This window comes from Typopeltis vanoorti, chromosome 2 (assembly GCF_054136105.1).
Source record: "Typopeltis vanoorti isolate ZY-2024b chromosome 2, IOZ_Tvanoo_1.0, whole genome shotgun sequence".
In the NCBI taxonomy this organism is placed as follows: Eukaryota; Metazoa; Arthropoda; class Arachnida; order Uropygi; family Thelyphonidae; genus Typopeltis; species Typopeltis vanoorti.
In genome coordinates, this window is record NC_143550.1 from 41744708 (window position 1) to 41760412 (window position 15705).

A 15705-nucleotide genomic window follows, 5' to 3' on the forward strand; every position below is an offset into this window, starting at 1 on the left:
GATATAAACTGAAATCATTTGTGATATGGCACAGTGAGTATCCATGAGCCTTCGAAAACATTAGCAAGCATACTCTTCCACTTTATTAGCACAGATATAAGAAGTCAAGGATAAAAAAAAACTCAAAAATTGTTTGTGGATGCCTTAAACAACTGTTATGGGCATGAAATGGAAAGCTATTGTGTGAAAGGAAATGTAGAATTAAAAATTTTATTAATTCTAGATAATGCTCCAGGTCCTCTGTCTTATATCGGTGATGTTCACCAAGTTCAAGGTGTCATGTTTCTCCCTCCAAACACTACTTCATTGTTCCAACCGATAGATAAAGAGAGTTTTAGTAATGTTTAAGGATTATTATCTATGGAGAACTTTTTCACAAGCCATTTCTGCTACTGAAGGAAATGACCAGATTATCATGCAATTCTGAAAAGTATTCAGTATTTATCATGCTCTATAAAAATATTGCTGTAGTTTGGGACGAAGTGATCTCTCAATGTATGAGTGGTATATAGAAAAGGACATTAAAAAGGTTTGTGAATGATTTTGGAAGTTTTGAAAAAAATGAAGACCATTGTAAATTGAGTAAAGAAATAGTGGGCCTAGCAAACAACCTGAATCTTGAAGTGACGACATAGTTCAACTTATAGGAAGTGCCCCTGAAGAGTTGACCAACGAAGAATTGGTCGAACTGGAGGAACAACTTGTTGCAGAAGAGGAAAAAGATAAACAAGGAGAGGTAGTTAAACAATTTGCAGTGAAGGGTCTTGCAGAAACGTTCTCTGAAGTTAGCAGTGTTCTCAAAATGGTTGAAGACATGGACCCCCAATGTTGAACGCTACTTATTAGTAGAAAGGAAAGTACATGATGCATTTGCTTGCTATAAACATTTATGACCAAAAGTAGAAGAAGAATAAGTAAAGCACATTGGACATTTTCATCAAAAAAACAAAGGTTATACCAGAAGAGCTGCAGCCTGGTCCTTCCGATAGGGATGGTAATGAAGATGTGATTGTGGAGGAAGATTTGAATGATTATTCTCCTGTTTTATAGTGGCATTAATACACAGTACAGTTTTATAATAAGGTTTAAAAATTAATATGACAATATACTTATTACTATAGTCCCTAACCCCTATAACTCTGTTGATTTAATGTATCGACTTATGTCCTTCCTGATGGAACTGAACCCCGATGTAAGTCGAGGGATGACTGTATATATATATATATTTATTTATTTATTTAAAGTCAGCTTTACATTCAAACTCTCACTTAAGATGGCCATTTCTGTTAAATTACTCAGGTTTAGTGTGTTTGAATTGTCTTTCTTTAAAGAATTTCTTAGAACATGATCATAGACAAAATATTTTATTCTCTAATAGAATCCCCACATTGCAATTACTGTAGAAGAAAGTACTGCTTTAATTAGTAACAGTACTACTGGGCTTCACACATGGGAGGTGAGTACTTAATTTTTTCCCCTATATTTCTCAATAGTTTTGTTCAACTTTTTTTTTTCTTTTTTTAATAATCAATCTAACATTATTAAAGGAGGATTATCAGTATCACTTTATATGATAATTTCGAGAGTGATTTCCATTAGATATCAATAAAAGAAATACTATGCATTATCATCATCATCACATTCCTGACATGTACCATCAAGGGGTGTACAGGATATGATAGTACTACGTGAAAAATTTACATCATTACTAACTTCCTATCTACAATTTTCCTCCAAATCAGTCTGTTACTTGTCAAGACTCCAACATTATCAGATCTTATTTTCTATTATCTAAGGCACTTTGTACCGTATCAATCCACCTATATCTTGGTCTTCCTCTAGGTCGTTTTCCTGCCAACTTGGCAGAGAACACTTGTTTTGCTAATCTTTCCTCGCCCATTCTGTTTAAGTGACCATACCACCTGAGATTAGCTCTGCTAATGCATTCCTGGATGCTGACAATGTCAAGTTCTTTCCTAATATCCTCGTTTTTAATATGATATTGCAACTGATGCCATCTGTTCACGTCTCTAATCTTTTGCAGGACTCTCACATCTGCAGTCTCTAGTCTTTGGTCAAGTGTCTTACTTCTGACCCAGCTCTCAGATCCATAAGTTAAAACTGGTTTGAACACTGTCTTGTATACAGCTAATTTAGTGTTCTGACTAATTTCTCTATTATTCCACACGAATTTATTCAATTGGTTTTCACTAAAAATCATGCCTAAGTAGCTGAAATGTTTTACTTGTTCCACAGGTTCTCCGTTCAAAACACAGTTGACATTTTCAACGATTCTACCTATTTTCATTGTCTTTGTCCTTTTATTGCTGACCTTCATACCATATCTATTACAACAGTTACTCAATTTAGTCAGAGAATCTTGCAAACTTGTAGCAGATTTATTTAGAAGTATAACATCGTCCGCATAAAGCAAAGAGTTGACATTAACATCTCCAATTCTGAGATCATGTTTAATACCACTTTCCTTCATAATGTGATCCATATAGATAATGAATAACAGAGGAGATAATGAACATCCTTCTCTCACACCAGATTTAACATTAAATCATCTTCCTTTAATTCTAACTGCTGACTTGCAACTCAAATAAAGACTAAGTATTGCTTGATACAATGCCCCACTAATACCATATAAATGTAGTGTATTGAATAGCTTCTCTCTTGGCACCTTGCCATATGCCTTTTCCAGATCGAGAAAACTTAAATACAGATCTTTGTTATATTCCCATGCTTTCTCAACTATTTGTCGTAAAGTGGAGATCTGATCCTGACAGCCTCTATTTAGCCTGAATCCAGCTTGTTCTTCACCAAGCTTTTCTTCCAGAATTCTTCTCAACTCTTTCTCAAGTATACTGGCATAAATCTTGCCTGGAACACTCAGTAGGGAAATACTTCTGTAATTCTCACATTCAGTTTTATTTCCCTTTTTATATATGGGTACTATTAGAGCTCTACTCATCAGGAATTTGTCCCTCTGTCCAGGCCTTCTGAACTATGCAGTGCAGCCACTGTATTTGGCCTGAATCCAGCTTATCCTTCACCAAGCTTTTCTTCCACAATTCTTCTCAACTGTTTCTCAAGTATACTGGCATAAATCTTGCCTGGAACACTCAGAAGGGAAATACCCCTGTAATTCTCACATTCAGTTTTCTTTCCCTTTTTATATATGGGTACTATTAGAGCTCTACTCATCAGGAATTTGTCCCTCTGTCCAGGCCTTCTGAACTATGCAGTGCAACCACTGTATGACTTTTATACCACCATACTTCATCATTTCTGGTCGAATATCATCTACTCTTGCTGTCTTTCCACATTTCAAGCCTTCGATGGCTTTTTCTACTCCAAGTATTGATATGTATTCCTGACTGTATGCCTGTTGAGTGTTTTTTACCACTGTGCTATCACTGCTTTCACTGCTTGTTTCATTTAGCAATTTTTCAAAGTAATTTTTCAGGGAGGATAGAGAAGATAGAACAGGAGGAGGAGTACTGTTGATGATAGCTGATGTGTTGCAGCCAAAGAAAGTAGTATATCATGATGATAGACATGTAAATGAGAGTTCATTTGAGGCAGTCTGGTGCGAAATAGTGACCAATGCAACCAAATATACAGTTGGATGCTGCTATAGGCCAGGGAGTACGGGGGAAGATATTGAATTCATGCATCAGCAACTTAGTGCAATGAGTGAAGGCTTAGTGATTATTATGGGGGATTTTAATTATGGTGATATCAATTGGAAAGAGGAAATATCACGTAGCAAAAAGGAAATGGAGTTCATACATCTTCTACGAGATAATTACTTGAAACAGCACGTAACTGAAGGGACACGTGGTGTGAGAGTGTTGGACCTGGTTATTGGTTCAGAGGTTATATGCATAAGTAAGGTGTCCTCGTTACCTCCAGTTGGTGAAAGCGATCATGTGGTATTGACTTGGGAGGTTGCAAAATCTGTGGATTTTTCTATTAAAAAGGGGTATGTACGGAACTACAGGTTAGGCAATTATAACAAGCTTCAGAGTGAGCTTGCAGCCATTCCATGGCAAAACATATTGCAAGTGAAAGATGTTAGCAGTGCTTGGGATAAAATCAGCAGGTATCTGAGGAAAGCAATATCAGATTGTGTCCCTATGGTCAGGAGGTCAAACAAGGCAGGCATTAGATGGATGAGCAGTAGTATCAAGCTTGAACTGCAAAAAAAGAAAATGTTATGGAGAATTTACAAGGAGAAGGGCGATCAGGACACCCATGAGCAGTACAAGGCTCAAGCTAGGAAGGTTACCAGCATAGTAAGAAAAGCTAAATCAGATTATGAGAAGACCTTAGCCAAAGAGATCAAGGGTAATCCCAAAGAGTTCTTCCGCTATGTGGCAAGTAAGAGGAAGAATGACTTCGGAAGGATAACCTTAGTGGGTGCTGATGGTATTGAGGTGACAAAATCAGATGTAATAGTCGAGTTACTGAGTGATCACTTCTCAAAAGTCTATCACCCAAGTGAGGATATCTCTATACCTATAGCAATACCTAATGTGAGAATTGAAGCTAAAGAATCAGAGGTATTAAATATATTGCAAAACTTAAATGCAAACACTGCAGTAGGCTTAGATGGAATATCAGCTCGGGTGTTGCGTGAATGTGCAAATGAATTGTCAACCCCTCTTACCTGGATATTTAATTTAAGTTTGAACTCTGGTATGGTCCCTAGGGAGTGGAAGTTAGGCAAAGTGGTTCCTTTGCATAAGGGTGGCTCTAAAACTGCGGTATTGAATTACAGACCAATCACCATCTCAGGAGTAGTGGTAAAAGTATTGGAAAAGTTGGTTAAAGACAAAATTCAAGAATGGGCGGATCAGGATATGATACTCTATAGAGGCCAACATGGTTTTGTTAAAGGTAGATCCTGCCTTAGCAATCTATTAACTATTCATAATAGAATAACATCCGAGTTGGACAAAGGAACTGGCTACACAGTGGTACTTCTGGATTTTGCTAAGGCTTTTGACAGGATACCCCATAGAACACTGTTACGCAAATTGGAGCAGATGGGAATGGATATTAAATTGGTGATATGGATAGGAGAATGGCTCAGGGAGAGATACCATAAGGTGGTGTATGGAGGAGCCGAGTCCAGAATGAGGCAGGTGACCAGTGGTGTACCTCAGGGCTCTGTGCTTGGGCCAATGTTGTTTAATTTGTATATAAATGATATAGGAAACGGCTTAAAGGGAGATATTCAGTTGTTTGCTGATGATGCAAAGTTGTGTAGTGCAATAAAAAATCAAGCTGATGTTGAAAGTTTGCAGGAGGATTTAAATAAGCTGGTAAAATGGGCAAAAGAAAATGGATGTCAGTTCAATGTGGAAAAGTGTAAAGTCATGCATTTTGGGATTAAAAGATTACCAGCTGTGTACTACATCGATGGAAAGGTACTCCAAGAGATTGATGAGGCTAGGGACTTAGGGGTATTGGTAGATAGGGAGATGAAGTTCAGAGGACACATTGCTAAGGTGTCCAAGATTGCACATAGGATTACTTGGTTGTTGAGGAACACACTGACATCCAGAGATAAAGAGGTTATTATTCCCCTTTATAAAGCATTGATACTTCCACATTTGGATTACTGTGCTCAGGTCTGGTCACCTGGATTCCTTGGAGATGAGGAGGCTGTGGAGAGGGTTCAGAGAAGAGTGACCAAGTTGGTGAGTGATATAAAAAATGCTCCCTACATTGATAGATTGAGAGCTTGTGGATTGCAGAGATTGGTTGATAGGCGAAGAAGAGGGGATATGATAGAAACATTCAAATTACTAAAAGGTTTTTATAGGATTGATGCAGGGGAAATGTTTCAGCTGTGTGATAGTGATGGAAGAACAAGAGGTCATCTCTGGAAATTAAAGAAGAGTGTGGTTAACAAAGGTGTCAGAACAAGGTTTTTTGCCTGGAGGGTGGTGAATGAGTGGAATTCATTGCCTGACTTAGTTGTGAGCTCTTCGTCTGTAAATGAATTCAAGAAGAGATATGACAGATATTGTTTTGCTAGTTTGGGTCTCCCGCGATGAGTCTACTGACTCCATGGAGATACCCGTAATAATAATAATAATAATAATAATAATAATAAAAAAATAATAATAATAATAATTACTCCATACTTCAAGGATATCTTTTTCACTCGTTTTCATGTCACCTTTATCATCTCTAACTCCTTTTACTGCACTCTTTCCTTCATTTCTAAGCTTCTTCAACAACCTCCAGAATATCTTAACACCTTCTTGATATTTATTTTCTATGTTCTTGCCAAAGTCCTCCCATGACTTTTGTTTAGCTAGTTTTACACAGTGTTTAGCTTTCATACATTTGTCTCTGTATTCTCTAAGAGCACAAGCTGACTTATTTGCCAAGAACTTTTGATATGCTTTCTTCTTTTCCTTCACTTCCTCTTTAACTTCCTGTGTCCACCAGGGAGTTCTGTTTTTTTTATCCTTGTAGTCAACCTCACCACATGCCTCTCTGGCTGAATCAATCAGGGTTTTCTTCAAGGTTTGCCACCGAATCTCCAAGGTTCGGTTCTTGTTCTCAAACTTTCATTTTTTCTTCAATAACCTTTGTGTATTTTAGTCTACAGTTCACATCTGAGAGCTGCTCAACTTTTATTTGCTTTAAGACTTTCTTACATGTCATTCTTTTCAATATGAAATTCTGTTTTATCCTGCTCAAGACTAAATAGTGATCACTTCCAATTTCAAATCCTCTGTACAGTCTGGTGTCCTGCACCAGGGAGAAAACATCACTATCAACAATAACATAGTCAATGAGACTTTTCTTATTCCTTGTCTCTTCTCTCTATATGAATTTGTGCATATTTTTATGTTGGAACATTCTGTTAGTAATAACCAGTTCATGTCCTGAGCAGAAATCCAATAAGTATTTGCCATTATTATCAGCTTTGCTCTTTTCTCCAAATTTTCCCAAAATATTTTTGTATGTCTGACAATCACTTCCTGTTCTGCTATTTTGATCCCCAACAAGGACCAACTTTTCCTTTTTCATTGTGTCAGTAGCTTTCTCTAGAGCCTCAAAGAATTCCTCCACTTCTACCTTAGTAGAACCTTCTGTGGGACCATAGGCACAAATAAGTCTCATTATCCAGTTCCCCATTCTGATATTTGCCCTCATCACCCTACTTGCTACTGCCTGCCATTCAAGAAGATTAGCCTCATATTTTGTGTTGAATACTATGGCTACTCCTTCTTTTCCTTGATTGTCATTGCCTGAATATAACATTTTGTATTTATTGCTCAGAAAGATCTCACCAGTTTTTATCTTTTTTGTTTCAGTCACCCCTATTATGTCGATCTGGTACTTATCTAATTCCTCAGCTAACTCCATTTCTTTGTCATTCAGGCTTCTTATGTTGATAGTATCGATCTTTAACTCTCGTGATGTTGAGTTGGGGGGGGGTGCTTTCAGAATTGTTCCAATAGTTGACTTTTCGCTATTTGCACTGGTTATCTGGCGAAAATAACGGGGGCCTTGTTTAACCAGGCCATGCCCCAGCTGGCATGAAATTTTGTATACTGGTTTAAGGCAATAAGAATACAATTTGATCGGCTAAATCCCAAATTGCCAGCCCATCCTCATTCATTCAGAACGAGGGTGGGCTGGATGAATGCACCACGCGAAGAACATAGTCAAATGAACTGAACAAACTCACCACGCGAAGGTGAGGATTGGACATCAGGTCAGAACCCTGGTCGGTTCTCCGCATTCCTTTAAAGGCTATGTGGAAGTCTCCTCTCAGTTATACAGCTTTGATCCTTAAGTACCCTTTCTATGCATTATTATATTATTATTATTATTGAAGTTTTTTTTTTTTTTTTTATTATTAGAGTTCTATATCGTTACTGATATTGCTATAAAAAACAGAACCTTATACTGCCATCCTGAGCTAAAATGTTTTCAAATAAATTTGTAGCATATTTTAGTGCCATCAATATGAAATTTACATACTGGCAGCATTCGTATATTATCATAATCTATGTACATTAAGCAATGAAGAACCATCATCATCATCATCAAATTCCTCACATGTATCCTCAAGGGGTCTACAGGATAGTTTCATAATACTACATGAAACACTTATAACATTACTAACTTCCTATCAACAATTATCTTCCAAATGAATCTATGAAATATAAGATCTGATAATGTTGGAGTGTTGTCTGTCAACACTCCAACATTATCAGATCTTATATTTATGTTTATTAAGACACTTTTTGCTGTATAAATCCACCTATATCTTGGTCTTCCTCTGAGTCTTTTTCCTGCCAACCTGGCAGAGAGCACTTGTTTTGCTAATCTTTCCTCCCCCATTCTGTTTAAGTGACCATACCACCTGATATTAGCTCTGCTAACACATTCCTGGATGCTAACAATGTCAATTTCTTTCCTAATATATTCATTTTTAATATGATATTGCCATTGATGCCATCTGTTCATGCCCCTAATCTTTCTCAGGACTATCATATCTGCGGTCTCTAGTTTTTGGTCAAGTGTTTTATTTCTAACCTAGCTCTTAGATCCATAAGTTAAAATTGGTTTGAACCAGTGGCACACTCAGGATTTAATCTTGGAGGGGGCCGAGTACTCAAGATTTAATCTTGAGGGGGGTCGAGTTGAGTAAACGATTTGAGAATATACACCACGTATTGCATACGACCTATGAATGAGCATCTGCATTGATCGCCAATACATGATACCCGTGATCTCTCGCCCGCTCGGGCAAACAAAGTATTGCCTGAGCACTACTTTGTTCGCTTTGCGTTCACAACGGCTGTGATTCCCAAGAGCCAGAGGGTATTCCCACCATATGTGAATGCTAATTCATAAGTAGTATAAAAATAGAAGACACGACACAACATAACTAATAATAATAAAAAAAATTAATTTGGAAAAGATTTTTGGGAAATTTTCTAGTTTTTTTTTTTTCTGTTTGGAGGGGGCCAGGGTCCCTCGGCCCCCTCCCTGGGTGCGCCAATGGTTTGAACACTGTCTTGTATACAGCTAATTTAGTGTTCTGACTAATTTCTCTCTTATTCCATATAAATTTATTCAGTTGACTTCCTACCATATCGACTTTGTTGATTCTGTTGTCTATTTCCATATTTAATTTACTGTTTTCACTGAAAATTGTGCCTAAGTAGCTGAATTGTTTTACTTGTTCTAAAGGTTCTCCATTCATAATGCAGTTGACATTTTCAATGTTTTGATTGTCTTTGTTATGGAATCTTGCAGATGTATACTGGATTTATTTAAAAGTATAACATCTCTGCATAATAATATAAAGAGCTAAGAGCTCCACTTCTGCCTTAGTAGAACCTTCTGTGCGACCATAGACACAAAATAGTCTTATTGTCCAGTTTCCCATTCTCATATTTGCCCACATCACTCTACTTGATATTTCCTGCCATTCAAGAAGATTAGTCTCTTATTTAGTGTTGAATACTATAGCTACTCCTTCTTTTCTCCTGTTTTTATTTCCTGAATATAACGTTTTGTATTTATTGCTTAGAAAGATCTCACCAGTTTTTGTCTTTTTTTTTTTACTCTCCTATTTATCTCTATCTGGTACTTATCCAGTTCTTCTACTAGCTCCATTTCTTCGCCATTCAGGCTTCTTATGTTGATAGTATTGATCTTGAACTCTGGTGATGTTGAGTTGGGATGTGTTTTAGGATATGTTCCAGTAGCTGAATTTTCACCATTTGTCCTGTTTCTCTAGCGAAAACAACAGGAGCATTGTTTAAACTGGGCGACACCCCAGCGGGCATGAAATTCTGTTATGTTGTACTATCATTTTACATTGTGGTTTAAGCTAATAAGAATACAATTTGATCTGCTAAATCCCAAATTGCCAGCCCCATCCTTGTTAGTTCAGTATCCAGGTAGATACCTAACAGGGTACACTACAAGAAGTTGTTAATTAGTTTTAACAGTATTGATGTGAAAGAATAAGAAGAAAATATTTACTATTTATTAACTTATTTGCTGATATTTTGCTGCTGTTATATCCAGCATCTTCAGAGCACAAAAACAGTTTGTCACAGTACGTGAAACAACAATATGGTATAACAATGAGATTAGTTTAGACAATTGCAATGCACAACACAAAGACTACAGTCCTAATTAGGTGCCATCTATGTTGAAAAAGAGAGAGAGAGAGAGAAAGAAAGCAGGTATTAATTACGTATTAAGATGACTGTCTCCCAAAATTTTGGTAAATTTATACATCCATACTACTTGTTGAGGTCTGGAGTAGGTTTCAAGGCTTCTGTTGATTCCAAAAACAATCTCTCTGACTTATAACGACTCCTGTATGGCACTTTTGTTTTTTTTTTCAGTTGATCCTGTGTGCAGGGGTATTTAAGGCATGGTCTGCTAGAATCAACTTGCTATAATGACAGTGTATTTTTTATGTTCACTGAGGTGGATGTCCACAATTCTTTCTGTCTGTTCATAGTAAGCTCATTCACACAAACAGGGCACTTCATAGGCTCCTAGATGTGGTAAAGAAGAGATTTTGTCCTTGGGTGAGTGGATGAGATTTGCCAATTTGACATAAAGTTTAAATATGGTGCATAGCTGATGTTTATTAAGCATTGTAGATATCTTTTCAGATGTGCCTTGAATGTATTGGATGGTGACAGTGGGGTGAGGGAGTTCTGTGGAGCATTTAGCATTTTTTCTATCCTATGGGGATTATAGCCATTGGCTAAGAATGTGTGACATAAGTGAGTGAGTTAGCACTGAGAGCATCAGAACAAATCACTCTAGCTCTGTGAGTTAGTGTTTTTAGCATACCATACTGTTGAGATGGGTAATGATGTGACTGTTTGTGCAAATATCTCCCTGTATGTGTCAGTTTTCTATAAACTGAAAAAGGTAAGGAACCATCTGGAAGACGTGTGATTAGTATATCCCTGAAGGGCAGACTACTTGTTGAGGTCTGGAGTAGGTTTCAAGGCTTCTGTTGATTCCAAAAACAATCTCTCTGACTTATAACGACTCCTATATGGCACTTTTGTTTTTTTTTCAATTGATCCTGTGTGCAGGGGTATTTAAGGCATGGTCTGCTAGAATCAACTTGCTATAATGACAGTGTATTTTTTATGTTCACTGAGGTGGATGTCCACAATTCTTTCTGTCTGTTCATAGTAAGCTCATTCACACAAACAGGGCACTTCATAGGCTCCTAGATGTGGTAAAGAAGAGATTTTGTCCTTGAGTGAGTGGATGAGATTTGCCAATTTGACATAAAGTTTAAATATGGTGCATAGCTGATGTTTATTAAGCATTGTAGATATCTTTTCAGATGTGCCTTGAATGTATTCCAAAAGCCAAAAGCTTCTGTTGAATGTGGAATATACGACCTGCCTCCAGCAACAGCCAATAATGTTCATTTATGTGACTTTAGTAAATGAAGGGTTTCAATTAACAGTACATTTGTGAATAGTGAAGTGATATCAAAACTCAGCCATTAGCTTTCAGTTCCAGTGTAAATTGGATTTTTGAATGTTGGCTATTTAAATGCACTAAGAATGTATCCAATGTGTCTGGACCATGTGGCCAAATCGCAAGCACATCATGAACATAGCATAGCCAAACCACTGGTTTGAGAGTGGCTGTATTAATAGCTAGTTTTTTCAAATGTTCTGTGTAGAAATTGGCTAAGGGAGGAGAAACGGGGTAGCCCATTGCTGTCCCATCTAATTGTTTGTATATTTTCCCTTTCCATGTCAAATAACCTGCTGTACTGTAATTTAAATGATTCAGATTTATCAAGGGGAAAGTGTGACTTTAGTAAATGAAGGGTTTCAATTAACAGTACATTTGTGAATAGTGAAGTGATATCAAAACTCACCATTAGTCTGAACTTTTTACGGTATGGTTTTCTAAAATACTTTTTAGGTGGACAGAATTTTTAACAAAGAGAGGGAGAATTGATTGTGAGAGTGGCTAGTAGTTTAGCAAAATATTTAGCAAGTTTGTATGTGGGACTGTTTATACTATCCACAATAGGGCATAGGAGTGTACCTTGTTTGTGAATTTTAGGTGCTCTATATATTCTGAGTGTTTTAACATGGAAGGGCTTGAGTTTGTTAACTGTTTCTTTAGGCCAGGGAGTGACTTTTTTGATGGGATCCCAATCTATAATTTACTATGTTGACTGATCTTGTAGAAGTGTGTGCATTTTGCTTTCGTATTGTGTTGAATTCATTACCACAGTTGCATTCCCTTTGTCTGCTTTAGTTATAACAATGTGGTTATTACTGTGTAGCTCTTTTAAAGCAGTGATTTCCTTATGTGGGATATTTGTTTTTGGAAGGCCTGGAATGGATTAGGATGTTGGCCACATCTAAATGAACATTATTGGCTGTTGCTGGAGGCAGGTCGTATATTCCACATTCAACAGAAGCTTTTGGCTTTTGGAACTTGGCTGGGTGTAATGGCAAAATTGTTTCCTTGACTCAGTAGCTTCATTGGTTAAAGCTACTGATGATAAATTCACAACAATGTGATCTTGTTGTAATTGCGGTTGTTTCATAGCACTATGTTGTTGTTGGAGAATTTCAAATTTTTTCTGGTGCCGGTTTTTAACTTCGATGAATTCTTTATTAGCCGATGCATTAGAGATGCTGTCAAGGATATCCCACAGTTCCCCCAAAGTATTTTAGAAAGCCATACCTTAAAAAGTTCAGACATCATGGAGAGTTTTGATATCACTTCACTATTCACAAATGTATCATTAATTGAAACCCTTGATTTACTAAAGTCACACTTTCCCCCTAGATTTGAACTATTAAAATTCACAGTTCATGCAGGTTATTTGACATGGAAAGGGAAAATATACAAACAATTAGATGGGACAGCAATTGGCTCTCCTTTCTCCTCCCTTAGCCACTGCACAGAACACTTGGAAAAGCTAGCTATCAATACAGCCACTCTCAAACCACTGTTTTAGCTATGCAATGTTCGTGATGTGCTTTCTATTTGGCCACATGGTCCAGACACATTGGATACATTCTTAGTGCATTTAAATAGCCAACACCCTTCCTATCTGCCCTTCCTGGATGCACTAATCACACGTCTTCCAGATGGCTCCTTATCTTTTTCGGTTTATAGAAAACCCACACATTCAGGAAGATATTTGCACAAACAACCACACCATCACCCATCTCAACAGCATGGTATCCTAATAACTCTAACTCACAGAGCTAGAGCGATTTGTTCCTGATGACAGTGCTCTCACTGCTGAACTCACTCACTTATGTCACACGTTCTTAGTCAATGTCTATAATCCCCATAGGATAGAAAAAAATACTAAATGCTCCCCAGAAATCTTCCCCCCACTGACTACAGCAAAACTGTCACCATCTCATACATTCTAGGCACATCTGAAAAGATATCTAGAGTGCTTAATTAACATCAGGTATGCACCGTATTTAAACCTTATGTCAAATTGCAACTCTCATCCATTCACCCAAGGACAGAATCTCCTCTTTATCATATCCAGGAGTCTAAGAAGTGCCCTATTATTGATTGAGCTTACTATGGACAGACATGAAGAACTGTACACATCTGCCTCAGTGAACATAAAAAAATACATCTGACACTGTCAGTGCAGTGTACTGCCATTCTTCTTCTTCCAAGTGCACTATGAAGGCACTTAGGCTGTGTGCATGGTGTCTGTCATTGGCACACTACATTAATGAGACAAAAGTCTCAATTTCCTCCATCCTACTTTGGGGATCTCTCCTCAGAGTATATTATAGCTGGTTAGATATTTTTTTTTCTCTGTGTTTTCTATTTGTCCCTTAAAATTTTGGAGTTTTCAAAGGTTGATCTCAAAGTAATTTTCAATGGTAAGTTGCGTGGAATCCAAGTTGGGATGATGTAGAAAGGTCTCTGAACTTTCTTTGAATAATTATTTGCTAAAACTGCTTCTATGGACTAATCTAGTTTTATGGGAATTCTCTGGATAGTTTCAACACATGCTGAAGTAGTTCCATTTTATGAGGTTTTATGTGATTAATATAGTTCATCAGTCCTCTTCTCTGCAGAATAGTCTAGCTGATTTACGTATGAAAGGTTACATTTGCATGTCATTTGATATACAGTATGCAGAGAGATGTTGGAACTTGTTTGTACTTCATGGGAGACAAAAAAACTAGATAATTTATTGAAAGGTTTATAGGTATTGGTTAATGAAACTGTTTCACAGCTTATTCTGAAATATCTGATACATATGCAATGCAATTTTCTTTCTGTGGGCTCTGCTTAACAAGGTTTCTATGATGCCATATTTTTGTAAAGGATTGATGCACTGACTGTTTCTGCATCAAATATATCATCTTCCAGGTATGGTAGGTAATAATTGGCTGAAGGAGAGAGGAGAAACCCTTTCTACATCATCATTCTGATACATATGCAATGCAATTTTCTTTCTATGGGCTCTGCTTAACAAGGTTTCTATGATGCCATATTTTTGTAAAGGATTGATGCACTGACTGTTTCTGCATCAAATATATCATCTTCCAGGTATGGTAGGTAATAATTGGCTGAAGGAGAGAGGAGAAACCCTTTCTACATCATCTGAATTGTATCTTGGAATCAGAATGATGAGCCATTCCAAAAACTTAAAAGCCTTATTGAAAGTTTATTTTTCACTTGGTTAGACTATATAATAAGTTTAGTTTAATCCTTTATCCAAGTGTGAGCAAACAAAGTTTGCGCCTGAAAGTATCTTCAGGACTGGGGTAAGGTAGTGCAACACCAGGTGACTTGTTGCAAAGGTGGAGAAAGATCTCATCACTCCTATCTCAGTATCTCCCATAATGCAAAGCACATCTACTTGTGGATATGTGTAATGCTATGCATTAAGGCAAGGACCACTACCCATACCGGTTTCAACCTTTATTGAGGTCTCGTCAGTGGGAGCCAGGCCCAGTAGTGGAGATACAAAGGCAGAAGCAATGAGAGGTCATCCTAACCTATAGGAGTTGCCAAAGGGTGTGCAACCTTATTATTAAATTACTCCGGATTCAGAGAAAGATGTTGAAAGATTATTTTTCACTTGGTTAGACTATATAATAAGTTTAGTTTAATCCTTTATCCAAGTGTGAGCAAACAAAGTTTGCGCCTGAAAGTATCTTCAGGACTGGGGTAAGGTAGTGCAGCACCAGGCGACTCGTTGCAAAGGTGGAGAAAGCTCTTGCATTATGGGTATCTCCCATAATGCATAAAGATATTGCATTATGGGAGATACTGAGATAGGAGTGATGAGATCTTTCTCCACCTTTTGCAACGAGTCGCCTAGTGTTGCACTACCTTACCCCAGTCCTGAAGATACTTTCAGGCGCAAACTTTGTTTGCTCACACTTGGATAAAGGATTAAACTAAACTTATTTAAAAGCCTTATAATTCCACATATGTCCTTTCTCACAGAAGGCTGCATATGGCTAGCCACAACCCAGGCGATCACATCATGATCACTCTCACCAACTGGAGGAAAGTGTGAAACCCCACTCACAATTACATCCTCTGATGAAATAATCAGATCACTTTCGATTCTCGTATGCCCTTCTTTACATGCGTGTCTATTATCTCTCAAGAACTCAATAAATTTATTTTCCT

General features: G+C 37.4%; 1 protein-coding gene across 3 annotated transcripts in view; it reads left to right on the forward strand.

The window, feature by feature from the left end:
- Positions 1–15705, forward strand: part of LOC150108962 (protein-lysine N-methyltransferase EEF2KMT) — a 166276-nt gene that overhangs the window by 106023 nt on the left and 44548 nt on the right. For all 3 annotated transcript variants that reach the window (XM_090404592.1, XM_090404583.1, XM_090404603.1), the window contains exon 5: positions 1379–1456. In XM_090404592.1, the coding sequence (XP_090260718.1) occupies positions 1379–1456 (78 nt within the window). The remainder of the gene's footprint in view (positions 1–1378; positions 1457–15705) is intronic.